Raw genomic sequence first — 14,946 nt, forward strand, 5'->3', positions numbered from 1 at the left:
TTTCTGACCCAAATGGAAACAATGGAAAACTACCTCATACAACCTCACTTCACAAAATCCATACTAACCCTTTAACCCCTTAATATTCCTTTAAATTCCTGTGAAAATGCCTATCCAAGGCACACCAAAAGTAAATTGAAAGCTGTTCTTGAACCATTAGGAGTACATGCATGGTTTTGGTCACTTTTGAAAGGTAACACTCCCCCCAACAGTCAGAATCACTGCAAGTGTTATTGGCATTGAGTAGCAGAAGTTTGAACACACTGTAGCACAAAGTTTTTATTTCCGCCTATAAATTTTTTTGCAAACAGATGTCTGTAGATGACCTATAGCTGGGACTTACTATCTGGAAAACACAATGGGACCACAGCATGGAGCCTTAATCCAAGTTAAAATTTAATGACAATACCACAGAAATCAATATTTTACAATATTTTTTTTCTGAGGGTATTTATAAATGTCTTCCAAAAAAAGACCATTTAGAGACACCATATAACCCCTGCTTCAGAGTAACTGAAGCATAAACACATTATAGCGCTTGTTCCCCTGTTGAAACTTAACTTTGTGCATATAAAAGAGTCAAAACCAGTGCTATGGTGGAAAAGCAGTCCATATAGAAAGGAACACACAGCAAACTATTTATATTTACATAATTTCCATGTTGTGACTTCATATTATCCATTAAAACTACATATGGTCATTTTTGGAATCATTAGCTATGTCATCTACTGATGTGATCTCTGTTTCAGTGTGGACTCTCGTTGGCTATTGTAGGCTGTGGACAGGACATGGAAGCTCCTATTGGGTCAAGTGAGATTTCAGTCGAAACGTCAGCCGACATTTTGATACCAAGATGTGGCTAATGTTTACATGTAAATGCGAGTTATGATGAAAAATACATGGGAAGATTAAGACATCTGTAGGATCATTTGAAATAAAGCAACAGCTGTTTGTGGATATTTATTGATGTAATAATGTGTTCTGAACTAAATATTTTACTGGATTGGATCGACTGGACCTTTGTCAATGTATCAAGACCATTTTGTCAGAGTTGTATCATCATAGGTGTACCTTCATAAGTGAGTTACCTGAATTTTGTAATTGTTTGTTGGTTGGTTGTCTGACAGAGGCGTTGATTGAGTACCCACTTAAAGACAGGAGTTGTGGACATAATAAAGCTGTGTACATAACAGTGTGGCATCCTGTGGTTGGGCTGTCGGAACATTACCTTTGTTAAAGTCGCCAAGGACAACAACCAAGGAGTCTGGGTTTGTCTGCTCCACACAAAGTATCTGATCAGTGAGTTTGCGCTGTGCCTCCTTCACATGGGCCTGCACCGACTACTGTGAAGGATGCAACCTCATGGGGGGATTTAATATCAGGAGAATAGTGCTGTGAAATCACTGTCACGTCATTATACCAGCCATCATTCATGTAAAAGCAGATACCTCCACCCTTCGTTGTGCGGTGTGTGAAGCCCATGGTATCGGAGTCCCAGAGCCATGCAGTTAGCTTAACGCTACAGATACACATTTGTTGTTGTCATTTATTTTATGTTTCACAGATCTACTGGTTTTACCAACTCTCAAAATAATTATTTGTTCATTATTTATTCTCAACATTTTATGATGAATCCAATAGTTAAAACTACAGTCTTTAGACTGGCAAAAGTCAATGCTGATCAATCAATGATCAGTCAATCTGACTCAAACAGTATAGCTATGGGTCTTATAACAGGTACTACTGGTTCTGCAGGGAGTTATGGGAAGCCTGGAGAAAGTTTTCAGTATTTACTGGTACTGCTCATTTCAAATAATTACCAGTTTGACAGCATCTGTCAAGTGACTTGCATATTTTACATACTTTGTAGGGGAATGTCTTTGTGTTAACTACATGTTGTTTGGGAGGTTCATCGAAAGAAAAACATATCTGGCTGTAAAGATGTGCCAATGACCCAATAACTTTCTAACCCTGAGAGCACTGTTTGACTTGTTTCCTTTTGCATCATACAGAGTTCATGCGCAATCAATTCTGGCTTGCACATTTTATCTCTGTGATACCAAACCTATTGTGTGTAACAAACAGATTAGGTCAAACTTATTCCCCATTAAAAGCTTTTGTTAATGGCTATTTTGATCATATAAATGTTAATGACCATTGCATAATCTGTTTTAATGAAAATTATTTTGTGTCTGTTAAAATGGTACACTTATTTTCTTCCTTGCTGAAAGTTAGATGAGAGGATCAATACCAATCTTTTAATCTACTAATTACAAATAGTGAAGCAGAGGAAACAGCTATCCTACAAACAATAATACACCTACCGACACCTCTATGTGGGAGCAACTGATATGGCCTACAGCAGCAAATGACTGCAACCCATGGATGTATTAAGGAAAACTGGATACAGTGTTGGAGGTGGGGTCCTGTTCATTCCTATGAAAGTTGCTGAGTGGCGCATGAAGCCAAAAAAGCGACTTCGCATTGTAAAGAAATTACCTGTATGCATGCACACTCCCCCCAAGTTTTTAGCAGTCAGGCTACTAAGGGTGCTGGGATGCTGCAACCTAGGGGCTGCAGCATCCCAGCACCCTCCACTTACCTATTCCTGGCTATGAACTGAGTATTTCTGTGAAGTCATGTCACATTGCCATACCTTGGTTTTTGCTGAAACAATGCCCTTAATCTGACGGTGATATGATGAGGTGGAGATGAAATATAAGGTGAGAGACTGAATCTTTTAGTAAAACATTGTTTGTTTATGTTGATAACCAGATGCACTGATTCTGTGATTGTTTTTTGTGTTTACACAGAGATTTGTAAAATGCCAATCAAAGGTGCATTTGTTAAGGTAACTGATTAATTACTTTGTGTGGTTAATATTATCATTATTTTAATTTACATAGGAGTCAACATTTTATTTTGCTGTTAATATTCTTTTTATTTTATCCTTAGTTGTGTCACACCTTGAAAAGCCGGTTTAGATATGAGCGCTGCAAACTAATCATTGATTACATTTCTAAGATATCACTGCTGATGACGGTTTACAGTCCATGTGATGAATTAATGATATGGACGCTATAAAGAGCCGCACAGCTGTGTGTAATGGTCGTGCATAATGACAGCTGTTCTGCTGTTGGAGAACCTCATCGGTGCAACGCAATCGGTGAAACTGCACTTTTTATTTCCTGTTTGTTTCACTGACATTTGTACAGACTGGTGGAGCAGGCATCATGTTGATATGAAAACAGCTGGTTCAGGGTGTGTCTTCATCCATTTATGGCTCATTGTTGGAATGAAAATGAGGCTCATGAATGTGAGCTCAGTTTCACAATGACTGAGATGTATAAAACAGAACCATGCATAGCACAGCTTTAGAAATTTGATGAAAAGAATGCGTATGCATATTTCTTGCTTTGTGCATACACAGTTGTAGTCATGAATCTACACAGAGTTTTATGCATCTGGCCCCAGAAGTTTCAGATCAAACCAGCTCATCCTACATTTTGGAATTTCTTTTAGTAATTTCTTCATGAAGTTTGCCACTGCAACTTGTGCATACTGTAATTTCAATGTTAAAAAAGTGAGTGATGCATTCATGTTTTTAAAAATTAACTTTGACTATGCCTCTTTAAAAAGTGTAATTTGGGAGGAGGGTCACGTGATCTGGAGCAAGAAGGCCACTTAAGATCTTGCTCTGCTCCATGCTTTAAACAAATTCCTAACTTTCTCAGTGTAAACTTGAAATTGCCAGTTAAATCCCACTGCAAAGATGCCTAAACAGCAGGACGACAAAGACTTTCCTATTTTTTCTTTGACTGGCTCACATACCAGTTAGAAGAAGCTGGCTCAACAGGTGACCATATCACATGTACTGCTAATGAGAGCTAGCATGATGAAGCTAGCACTTGAGAGCGAACTAGTTTAGCAATTATGGAGCAGATTTTAGCAGATGTAAAATCTGTGGCCTCCCTTTCGAAAAACATAAATATTACCATTTGATGTACTGTACTGAGTTAGCTTATAGCTAATTTTCATCTGCATGCCCTACAGATGATGGCTATGACAAATAGCCTACAGCACTCAACTAACTGCCACCAAATTCTTTTATTTCTGGCCAAAATATGCATTTTGCTGCAGTGGCCTTCCTCGCATGTTCCTATGTGCAACATGTGTATACCACAGATAACGGCTCTTCTCCCACTGGAGAAACTGAGACATGATGTTAATCATAAATCGGACAAATTGTGGAGACTCTGGAAACCTTTGCAGTTTTTCCTACAGAGACTCTGGCTGCAGTCAAATAGTCTTTTTTGCTTCAGAAGGTTCCTAACTGAGTGAAATGACCTGGAAGTGACAGCCATGATAAGAGCTGGTCGATTTTCTCCAAATACTAAGAAGAGGTGCTTTAGTGCTTCCTTTCTAATCTCCTTTAGCATAAGGTACAACTGGACATCCTTTACCGAAGGAAAGGAGATGATTTCGTCCCACAATTGCTTGCGGCAGCAAGCGACGCACCATTCACAAACTCAAGCGATTAAACTCACATTACACACCCACGGCGGTCCATGAATCCAAAGATGTGTTCAGCTTGTTTGATAACAGGATAAACAAATACAGAATGGATTATACGTTTTTCATATGAATTAAAAACAGAAATTCACGTGCTTTTCCGGTTTTCGTCTTCAAATCGCCGTTGGAATAGAAATTAACCCAAATCCCGGGAAACAACTTGTTTTTCACTTTTATTGTTATATCTACATTATCTGCCCCTACTGCATCTCTACAAAAACAGTCATTGACTATGCTTGCTATTAGATAGATAGATAATCAATCATTGCAGGTATTTAATAATCCTTCCACTATAGCTCAACCAGGAAACATTGTCAATTAACATGAATTAATATTAGATCCTAACCGGTCCTGTCGACGCATCTGGAGATTAGAATAATCAATGATGTTACGCTGCTTTCCACTTTTTCTTTCTTTTGCACTAAAACGACTGTAACGTTGAAAGATATCTACTTGAGTTTATTAAATACTTACAGGGATCACTCCCATTAAGAGAGACGCTGTGCGCATTTACGCACCAGGCACAGCGGCTTTCTTCACACGAAAAGCGGCAACAATACTTTGTATATTTGTTTATCCTGTTATCAAACCAGTTGAATTCAGCTTTGGACGGAGGGAACACGGACCCACAGCCTGTATCAACCAGATCAAGTTTAAAGCACAAACACGTCAATAGGCTATTTCAAAGTGTTTGGGTTGTGTGTGGTGGTTCTTAAGTTTATTATATGGATTATAGACTAATAACAGATAATAATCGGCATATTAACCATAACACAGAAGTCTGTCTTTCAAGTTAGATGATGTTTTTAATTCAACATGTTTGAAACTTCAGAATGATGATATGTACCGTAGTATATTTGTGGGCCTAACATGTGATGTCTATCTTGATATTTAACATTTATTTTCATGCAATAATTGGGATTCAGGAGGGCGAGCGTGAGCAAACATTCTCAATGTGACAATTTCGTTTCAGTTTGGTGACTGGCAGCCTATATTCCTTTTTAAAATTCAATTCTGACCATTGTAATGAAGTTATTTTTCACCGTGTTGTGCATGTTTCTATACCCTGCATAAAACAACACGGTAAGAACGCACGGGGCGAAGTATCTAAGATGCTCTTTTTGTAGTCCATTTTCAGAAAATTGTAGTTTCACTACGGCAGACCCACATCAGTAACATCTGCCGTGGCATAATGACGTTGCCCAGTGTGAGTGGAGTCGGATTCTCTCAGCACCGCGGTTGTCTTTTCTTAAGTCCTTATGACTTCTCCTTCACATCTTTCCTTGACCTCGTGACGTTTTCCATCGAGGTCAAGGAAAAGTGGTTAGGAAAAGACAATAGGAGGGACTTTTCGACCGCAGCCTCTGATTTGTTTGCTTATCCCTGGAAGGCAATGGCTGATTGTTACATCTGTATGTTATCTATTTATTCTCCTATAATATTCAATATTCAAAAAAGTGTAGCTGTAGAGATGTTACATTTAACAAACAATATAATCTGTTCCGACTTTCAAAATCAATACAGTTTTCCAGGAGTTTTTTCAGAGACCTGAACAAAAAATGTGGCGTTTGTATATTTTGTTTTCTGAAGGAGTGAGGGATTTTCTTATTTTCCATATGATCATTACATCCTTTTAGGGACTTACAGTTTTGTTTATATATATATATATATTATATATATATAGTCTGTCTCAAAATTCAGTTACTATAGATTCTGTGGTAATGGAAAATGTACCTTTACTGGTTTCTTATCAGGCATTGACAATCAATCTACAATTAAAAGTGTTTTAGACATTTATAAAAGTGGGTTGTGAGTGATACTAAATAGATTGGAGTGAGCCTTAATCCACATCTGTGTCTCATAAAAACAGACCTCAGGTGATGTCTTCCTGTAGGTAATATTATAACATGAATGTAAAACCCAGGTGCATCTTGGGCCTAGAGGCATGCTCAAGACAAGAGAAAGAATAATTTGGACATTATACAGGAGGCAGTGGGCAGGATGTCAGGTGGAGCTGGCTGTGTTTGGTGGAGATTCAAATTTACAGTAGGAGGTTTTATACTTACTATTCTAGGGATGTTTTCAGGATCCTCTTCCATATAGGTCAGAAATCCATCTGTTGAATGATAAAATACTTTTAAAGTAGCCAGAAGTGCCTTCAAGACAAACGTGTTTTTGTTGCTTTTTTCCAGATTATATAAATAAAGAAAGGAGTCCCACCCCACAAAGGTGGCACACAGAAATTAAAAGATGTGAAAAAAGATCACACCTCAAGGTTAATGGATATAAAATTGCCTTGCCTGGTATTGAGCAGAACTTTATTAAGAACAGCATATTGACATTCAGGAAAAGCTAAGTGTCAGAAAGTGATCCTAGAGGGAGGAGGGGGCAGCCAGACTGTTCAGGCTGAGAGCGAGCAGCTGCAGCCCTCAGACCGGGAGAGTGCAGCTACTCAACTGGACATGGGGTGGCAGTGTTGCACACCAAATCCGTGAAAGTTTTGGCCTTTGAAAAGAATTCTTCATGTATTGTACAGGACAACAGCATCTGGAAGGGGCCTTAGAGGTCCTTGAGAGGACAGTTTTCCCCCATGTCACTAACTTTCAAGAAGAAATGCATCTTACTGCTATTTGTTAGAGCTTTAAAGGAAACTGATGATTTTCATTCTAGTAGATGTGAAGATGCAAACTAAGATGCATGGAACCTCATGCAGTGAACAATTCATTTAAAGGTTGAATTAGATAACCATATAATCTAATTCCTATTTAGATTGCGATATAATGTTAAAAGAGTACTCCGCCAATTTATTGTTAGACTGTTTAAAAAAGAAGGATCAAAATAGATGCAGGAGATCCAGAGATATCTTTTTTATTCCATCCATCCTTCTTCCCTGTCAATTTTTTTTTCTTGTAGTCTTGTAGTCTTCAGCCCCAACAGACACTGACTCAAGTGACATCACTAGAGGCAAATTTACCAGATTTCAAACAGCTCCCTCTGGAGGCTTTATTCTACTTCTGTCACATCTGCAGTAGTGCTCCCCAACAATTGGAAACACACTTTGATGTGTGAAATCAGTGTTAAGAATTCCCCTTTAGTAATCAAAGTAGTTTTTCCCTTCAGTATAAATATGTAGACCCCAGTATTGGTGTCCATGCTCTATAAATCCATGAGTAATAATGAGACCAAATAAATAAACTGTTACTGGAAATGATCATATAGCTAAGCGTTCTAATTGTCTATGCCACAGATAAACAAACAGGGAGAAATGAAAGATTCCGGCCCTTAGAGGCAACCCCCACCCCCCCTCCAAGTGAAACAGGTGAACTTCCCCTAGCGTCCTCTAAGCAACTTAGGGCTTTAATAAGAATTGGTATAATGCCTTTTAGTGGTTTGAATATTCAGTATTCTGCTTTTCCTGTCACTGTTTAGGACAAAGCAAAACAATGCAATTAATAATCTGGAGTCAGTCAGAGAACACGAAAAAAAAGTGCTTTGTGTAGGGTCACCATTATATGTTGGAAAAGTTACAAAATCCCTCCAACACAGATGTTTTTGAACAACTTCAAACTGCCAGTTTGGTGAATTAACAAAGAAATGTGAATATTTTTGCAGCATTATAGCAGTAAGTAGTTTTGTAGATAGAAGTCTAAAGCATGGGAACTTCATTCAGTGCATGAAACATCTGAAACAATTCGATCCATTCCTGCAATATAACAGTGTTTCATCCAATTAAACCTACCTGTCTGATTCTTCAAGAAATCAAATAATTGTATGCTGTTCTCAAAAGGTCTCTCAAAGAAATCATTATTGGAATGAAAAGTGTCAGAAATGTATCCTCTGGTTTCCTTGCATTTAGGAGATAAGTTACTGATTCAAAGAGTCTGATGTTTGCTGCACAAGCCTATGAAGGAGCATCAGTCATCAGCATAGCGGTACCTCACACAGCAATAGAGTCTAGAAAGAAGTGTTCCTCTCAAACCCAACTTTACCCTTCACTGATGTTTTACTGTAAATTTCACAACATTTCACAGTTTTATACGTTTAAATATGCAAACATATAAAAGAGCCCAAAAATGTAAAGAAAAAGCTTCATAATGACCAGCAGGACTCAAAGGGGGTTAAAATGCTTCAGTGCTGGTCAGTCAAATGTACAAGTCAGTTGCAGCCATAACATGTAACTTTATGAGATGAAGGTTTTTCTGTGCGTCAACTAGCTTCAAAACCATTCTCAATACATACTGTTACATCTCAATTTTTCCTGTCCATTTTCTTAATATATGAACACACAGTAGCAAAATCATTAAATTAATTAAGAACAAGCCAGAAATTAGTTTGCATATTATTTTTATTATAATTTTGAAGACAACAGAAAGTATACCAGGTAGATGTTACATGCGTGAATTGTTAACAACATGATCCATTACCCTCAAGGTAGTGACCTTACGTTTCAGTTAGAGTTTTGAGCATAATTTCTAAATCATTAGAGAGAGAATCACACTACATTAAAGAATCACTTATTTTCCCTACACCAATTTTTCACTTTGTCAAGAAAAAGATTGAATCAGAGCCTTAGATTGGCATAATTCAAATGCTGATGATTTTTTCATTGTATTAAGGAATCAAGGACAGTCAACACATTAGTGTGTGCACCTCAAAATAATACCACCTTGGCTCACAATCCAAAGTTGGCCCAGGTCGTAGCTCAGGTGGCTGACGTGCAAGCACATAGGGATGCGGCTCCAACTTGAGCCCAGTCGACGACCACTGTAGATGCCGTTTCTGTTGAGAGAGGAGATGGACAGAAATCTGTGAAACCATCAACTTAAACGACTGTTTCCTCCTGCAGAAGCTTTTAATGAGCGTTATGAAGACTCTCCACCTTTGATATTACTGATCTTTAAAACAGGATTTGTATAGAACACATACTTTAAAACTATTAAAATTCTTCAGTCAAACACAGGTGATTGTGTTCTTACATGTACAAGTGGGACTTTTATTCCTCTTGAGGGTAATTGTAGCTGAAAAGGGCAGCACTGCTGATGTAACTTTACTGAAACCCTGTGATGCATTATGTTACTTAAGGAGTAATTATTTCTATTTTAAATTTTCATTTAGTAAGCATGCATGCTGGAAATTCATGCATGGATTAAGTTGCCAGTACTCTCACAAACTTTTAAAATTTATGCGTAAAGTCTGTGTAAAGGAAAATGAGAGATTTCTTTTCAAACACATATCATATTCATACATAGATGTTAGAAAATAATTGCTTGAAAATGTGAAAAGACTCTGAACTATGTAGTACTGAATTGTGGAGTTAAAGTGTTAAACTGTTTTTCACCATTTCTGTGTTCAGGATTTTTTGGACGGGCCTGAAATGGTGGCTCTATGACGTAGAGGGGTGACTAGCATGACCCCCCCGACTATATAAACACGACACCTGCCGCCACCAGCGGCTTCAGCTTCGAGCACCAGCTGTGCAGCTGGGAGGTCCCTGGCCAGAGGAAGAGCATTTTTAGGGCAGCACTTCACCAGAAAGCACAGTGTGAGACGCAATTGCTCCAAGGGTAATGGCCACAATGAAGTTGCTTCTCAGCAGAGAAGTGAGTCACGTTAAGTGCACCAAACACCGAATAAATGATAATTTAACATAACGATGACTGATGATGAATCGCTTGTTAACTAGTCATTCAAGTTACATTTTACCGAAACAAGTCCACATTTACCTACAAGATATGTGACAATCAAACAGTGGTTTATACCGTTGTTAACTCAGCACCTTCAGTGGACACAGTCTCAGCGTTTCAGAGCACAGAATACTGCTTATTTTTCCACAATTTTGAAACCTAATTTTATATACTTGGTAACTTTTTTTAATCATTCAGATTTGGCTGGGTGGTTAATTAGACATTTTTCTGTGGTTTGACAAACTCAGAACACATATTTATTATTGCTTTACATGACTTTAAAGGTTATTTGGTGAACCAAACTACTTGAATTTAATGCATTGTAGCCTTCTTTCTCTTAGTATCTTTTCTGGCAGTTGCATAGCTTGTTAATAACAGTTTGTATATGTATGCATCTTCTACTTATTTTTATTGTCGACACAAATAATTAAATATTTCTTTTTATGATGACTTATGATGATCTTTGTAGTAGTGTTATTGTTGCGCTTGCCATATTTATTGTACTAACTAGAATGTTGTTGATGCTTTCCACAATAAAGAATGCCCTCAGATTGCATAGATGAAAGGCTTACCTTTGGTAGACTTGGCCGCTTGTAGTCAGTGCAAAGACGCTTCCATCAGTCGACACCTCAATCATTTTCGCAGATATCCCAGACACATATGACCAGCTAGAGATGCCACAGGTGGTTGGTGTGATGGTCTGTCGTAAGAAGCATAAGTTGTTGTCATGATCAATGAGTGAATGGGGTTAAGGTTAAAAGGAATATGAGATTACACTGGTGCTGCAGTGTCTAACCTGTGTGACGTAAACCCGATGACTTGTGTCCACTCCCCAGCATCCGTACAGTGGACCGCAGCTGTAGTACTTCATAGTCCTTGATAGGGAATTCCAGTTGGTGGTGCCCACTCCCTTAAAGGCCGAAGCATAGGTACGTCTCAGACAGAAGGTCTGTGAGCCAGAGTTTACTCCGACAACCTGGCCATCACCTCCAGCATCAATCTGCTTCAGTAGACCTGAAGACAAGTTCAGCACAGAGGTACGGATAATTTAATCAGCGGGCAAATGTGAATGTGTAAAAATCTGGCTGTCTGTGATAATAGTTACCAGAAGATTGAACAAAGTTGCCAGCTATGTATTTGTACACCTTGTCTGAGGTGTCAACTCCCCAAATTCCTGCAGGTCCCACTGAGACATGCTTGAGTTTGGTTGAGCCCAGCCTGTACCAAGATGATGCACTCAGGAAATACGCATAATTGTTGCTGTCTCTCGCGACCACTTTCCCCTGCCCAGCATCAATCTGCCTAGCATGATACAGCTGCGGAGCCTCCCTGCAGGTCCAGGCTGTGAAGCGAAAACCATCAGTGATGTGAGTGGATACTATATATCCATTTAAAGAAAAAAAAATACACTAATTTCACCTTTAATGGCTACGACAAACAACTTTGGGATTTAAAAATGTTTTAAACAACTGGACCTACCATGACTGACAGCCGGGTAACACAGCACAAGCAAGAAGGCTGCGACAGCTTTCATGATGTCTCTTTGTTTGAGAGTCTGTAACCTGCAGTGCACCTCTGGATGTACCTCTATCTCTCTGTGGAGCTGCTGTCCTACATCCCATCAGGGTTGTCTGGCTTATATAGTCCAGATCCACTGGTCTGAACCTTGTGTTTAACTACAGCCAAACTGGTTCTGCAGGCATTTCAGGGAAGGTATGAGGAAATTTTGAGTACCAGCCTGGAAAGTACTGATGTGATTATAGACAATCATGATAAAAGTAAAAAAAAAAAAAAAAGACATGCTACATGACAGGTGCATGATTCATAAACCTTTTAATCTGTTTCTAATGTAAAATTATTATTGTCCCAACGATCACAAGATGATTGAAGAAAAAAAAATATTTTCTGGAACTATAAAATTTATGTTTTAATGAATTTTGTACAAAAAACAGCTCTTTATCCAAAATGAGGTGCCTCAGCCTTTGGAACTAGTTGGAGACAAGAATGACATTTTTCATGACGGAGTGTAATCTCTATATACAGCATTTTTGGGATTTGATTTTGATTCTTTTGTTTGTCTTACTTTTTCTTGCTGTAGGAACAGATTCACAATAGCATAATCATCAAATTCACCAAAATTACCGATATTTTATTAACGCAATAGAAAGTACAACAACTTGATGTGACTTGTATACAGTTGTTAACAACAGGCTCCATTGCCCTTAAGGTGGCTTGCCTACATCAGCTTTACAGATACACATTTGTTACAGTAATTTATTTATGTTTCACAATCCTACTTTAACAACCCCCAAAAGAATGAATCTATTTTCCCCACATTATTTATATTTGTTCTCTTCAACATTTTATCTTCTCTTTAATAGAAGAGATGAATCCAGTATTTAAAACCACAGCCTTTAGACTGGTTAAAGTCAAACGCTAATCATTCATTATGTGCATTGCATCATCTATCTGCAATGCAGTTATATTGTTGATTTATAGCACTGTAGTAGTATAGCTCTATAGGGCCTACAGTGAAACTAAAGGGCCACTGCACCGATTTTCAAGTTTATCCCCATGGTTCTAATATGCTAATCCTACAGCTCATTTCAAATATTCACCTGGTTTGACATCTTCTTTCATGTGACCTGCATACTGAACGTACTTTACAGGGGAATGTCTGTGTTAGTTACATGTTCATTGGAAGTCTGATCTAAAAAGATACATATCTTGCCATAAAGATATGGCAACAACCCAGTAACTTCCAAACCCTGAGTCTGACAGCACTGTCTGACTGTACCCATGGGAAAAAATATCGTATTTTTTCCCCTTCTATCATACAGAATTCATGTCCAGTGAAGTCTGGCTTGCACATTTTTATCTCTGTGATACCGAACACACTGTATGTAACAAACAGATTAGGAGGTCAAACTTATCAATCAAAAACAATCTTTTAACCTACAAATTACGAATGAGGAAGCAGAGAAAACAGCTAGCCTACAAACAATAATACACCTACCAACACCTCTAGAGCTGACTAACATGTTGTGTCTTCTTGTTTTATCCAGATAAGCACGAAAAATATAAAAACAACAGTTTGTGGATTTGAATTTTTGCAAATTTGGTGAGTCTCATGACTTTTCATCCAGGGCCATGATCAAGTCAATGTTTCAGTTACAGTTTGGTTTTCTTTACAATGAGCATTACAGCCTCATGCACTAGCATGACTGTTGGTTCAAAGCCTTGCTAAAGTTTGGAGAGAATCAGGCTATCTGTTTCACCCTGCTTCCAGTCTTTATGCTATGCTAAACTATCACCTCCTGGTTCTAGCTCCATACTACGACAGCATGATAGAAAAATGTATATTTCCAAAAATACTCTCTTAAAATTCAATAAAATATGTGTGTGCATGTTGCATGCCTATGTGTTTATGCACATTACAGTAACCTCATACTGTTGTGAACAAATGATTACAAGATAATGAAAAAACAGGTTTGACTCCGTTTCTCTGTAGCTTTCTGTACCAAACAAATAGAATTCCAAAGCCACTCTGGTTTGAAGCCCAGAGTTGCTGCTTATGTTAATCCCTCTTGCTACATTTGTACCTCTACGGACAGTTGGATTGGGGATATGATGTGGCAGATTGATGTCACAGCATTGCCAGTCTCTCTCCTCAAATCTTGGCATTATTTTTTACTCCAGCATGGATCATCTCAAAGCTTTACATATTATCTGCAACATATAGATCATTAGGTCGTCACACATCCCGATATGGTTTAATCTGTTGCCATCTACATTTGATAAACCCATGTCATGTGTGAACTGTGCTTATTTTGAGGCTTTGAGAGGCAGTAGTAGTGGAATTTGCTGGAGAGGAGTGGTGAGTTTAGAAGTTCAGATATCAAGGAAGAAGAGTGTTTTCTGTTCTGTCACAGGTTGACTCAGTGAATTCATATTTGCTCACACACTGTATGTTATGTGTTTGTCTGGATATTAATTTACTTATCCATGTAGTTGGCACAAATTAAATTTGAAAATACTGGGAGATTCAAAAAATCTGACATAAAACAAGATTCTTCTCAACAACTTCAAAATTGTCTCATTCAGTGTTTCCTGATTTATTAAATGGATTTGATTTAATTTGAGTATAAGAGGTAAGTAGAGTGATATATTTAGTGATGCACATTTAATCTCTCTCTCTGCATGTTTTTCCTTACAAGTTGTCAACACATCTCTTCTCTCAGGTTTCTTCCCCCTTGCCCTGAAAACTGCCATCATCAAGCCACTCTTAAAGAACAATCTAGACACCTCACTAATGAACATTTATAGGCCCATATCGAACCTCCCATTTTTAAGTAAAATCATTGAAAAGGCAGTTTTTAAAACAGCTGAAAAACTTATTGGCACTAAAAAACTGTTTTGATGTCTTCCAGTCAGGATTTCTACCACACCACAACACTGAGACTACTCTTCTTAGGTCTTCAATGACGTTCACTTAAACACAGACAGACAGAATTTCAGTATTAGTATTATTGGATATCAGTGCTGCATTCAACACAGTCAACCACAACATATTACTAGACCGACTGGATAACTGGGTGGGACTTTCTGGCACAGTACTAAACTGTTTTGAATCCTACCACTACTTTCATTTGAGTGGACAAAAATGACCTGTGGAGTTCCCCAAGGCTCC

At 38.1% G+C, this 14,946-nt stretch overlaps 1 protein-coding gene across 2 annotated transcripts in view; it reads right to left on the bottom strand.

The window, feature by feature from the left end:
• Positions 1-8,899: 8,899 nt before the first annotated feature.
• Positions 8,900-14,946, bottom strand: part of LOC122975392 (fish-egg lectin-like) — a 35,145-nt gene continuing 29,098 nt past the window's right edge. For both annotated transcript variants that reach the window (XM_044343814.1, XM_044343813.1), the window contains exons 3-7: positions 11,736-11,949; positions 11,362-11,598; positions 11,053-11,270; positions 10,829-10,956; positions 8,900-9,351 (exon numbers count right to left, since the gene is read on the bottom strand). In XM_044343814.1, coding sequence (XP_044199749.1) covers positions 9,210-9,351; positions 10,829-10,956; positions 11,053-11,270; positions 11,362-11,598; positions 11,736-11,790 — 780 coding nt within the window. In that variant the 5' untranslated portion in view covers positions 11,791-11,949 and the 3' untranslated portion in view covers positions 8,900-9,209. The remainder of the gene's footprint in view (positions 9,352-10,828; positions 10,957-11,052; positions 11,271-11,361; positions 11,599-11,735; positions 11,950-14,946) is intronic.

The sequence above is a fragment of the Thunnus albacares genome, chromosome 23 (genome assembly GCF_914725855.1).
Source record: "Thunnus albacares chromosome 23, fThuAlb1.1, whole genome shotgun sequence".
Classification (NCBI taxonomy): Eukaryota; Metazoa; Chordata; class Actinopteri; order Scombriformes; family Scombridae; genus Thunnus; species Thunnus albacares.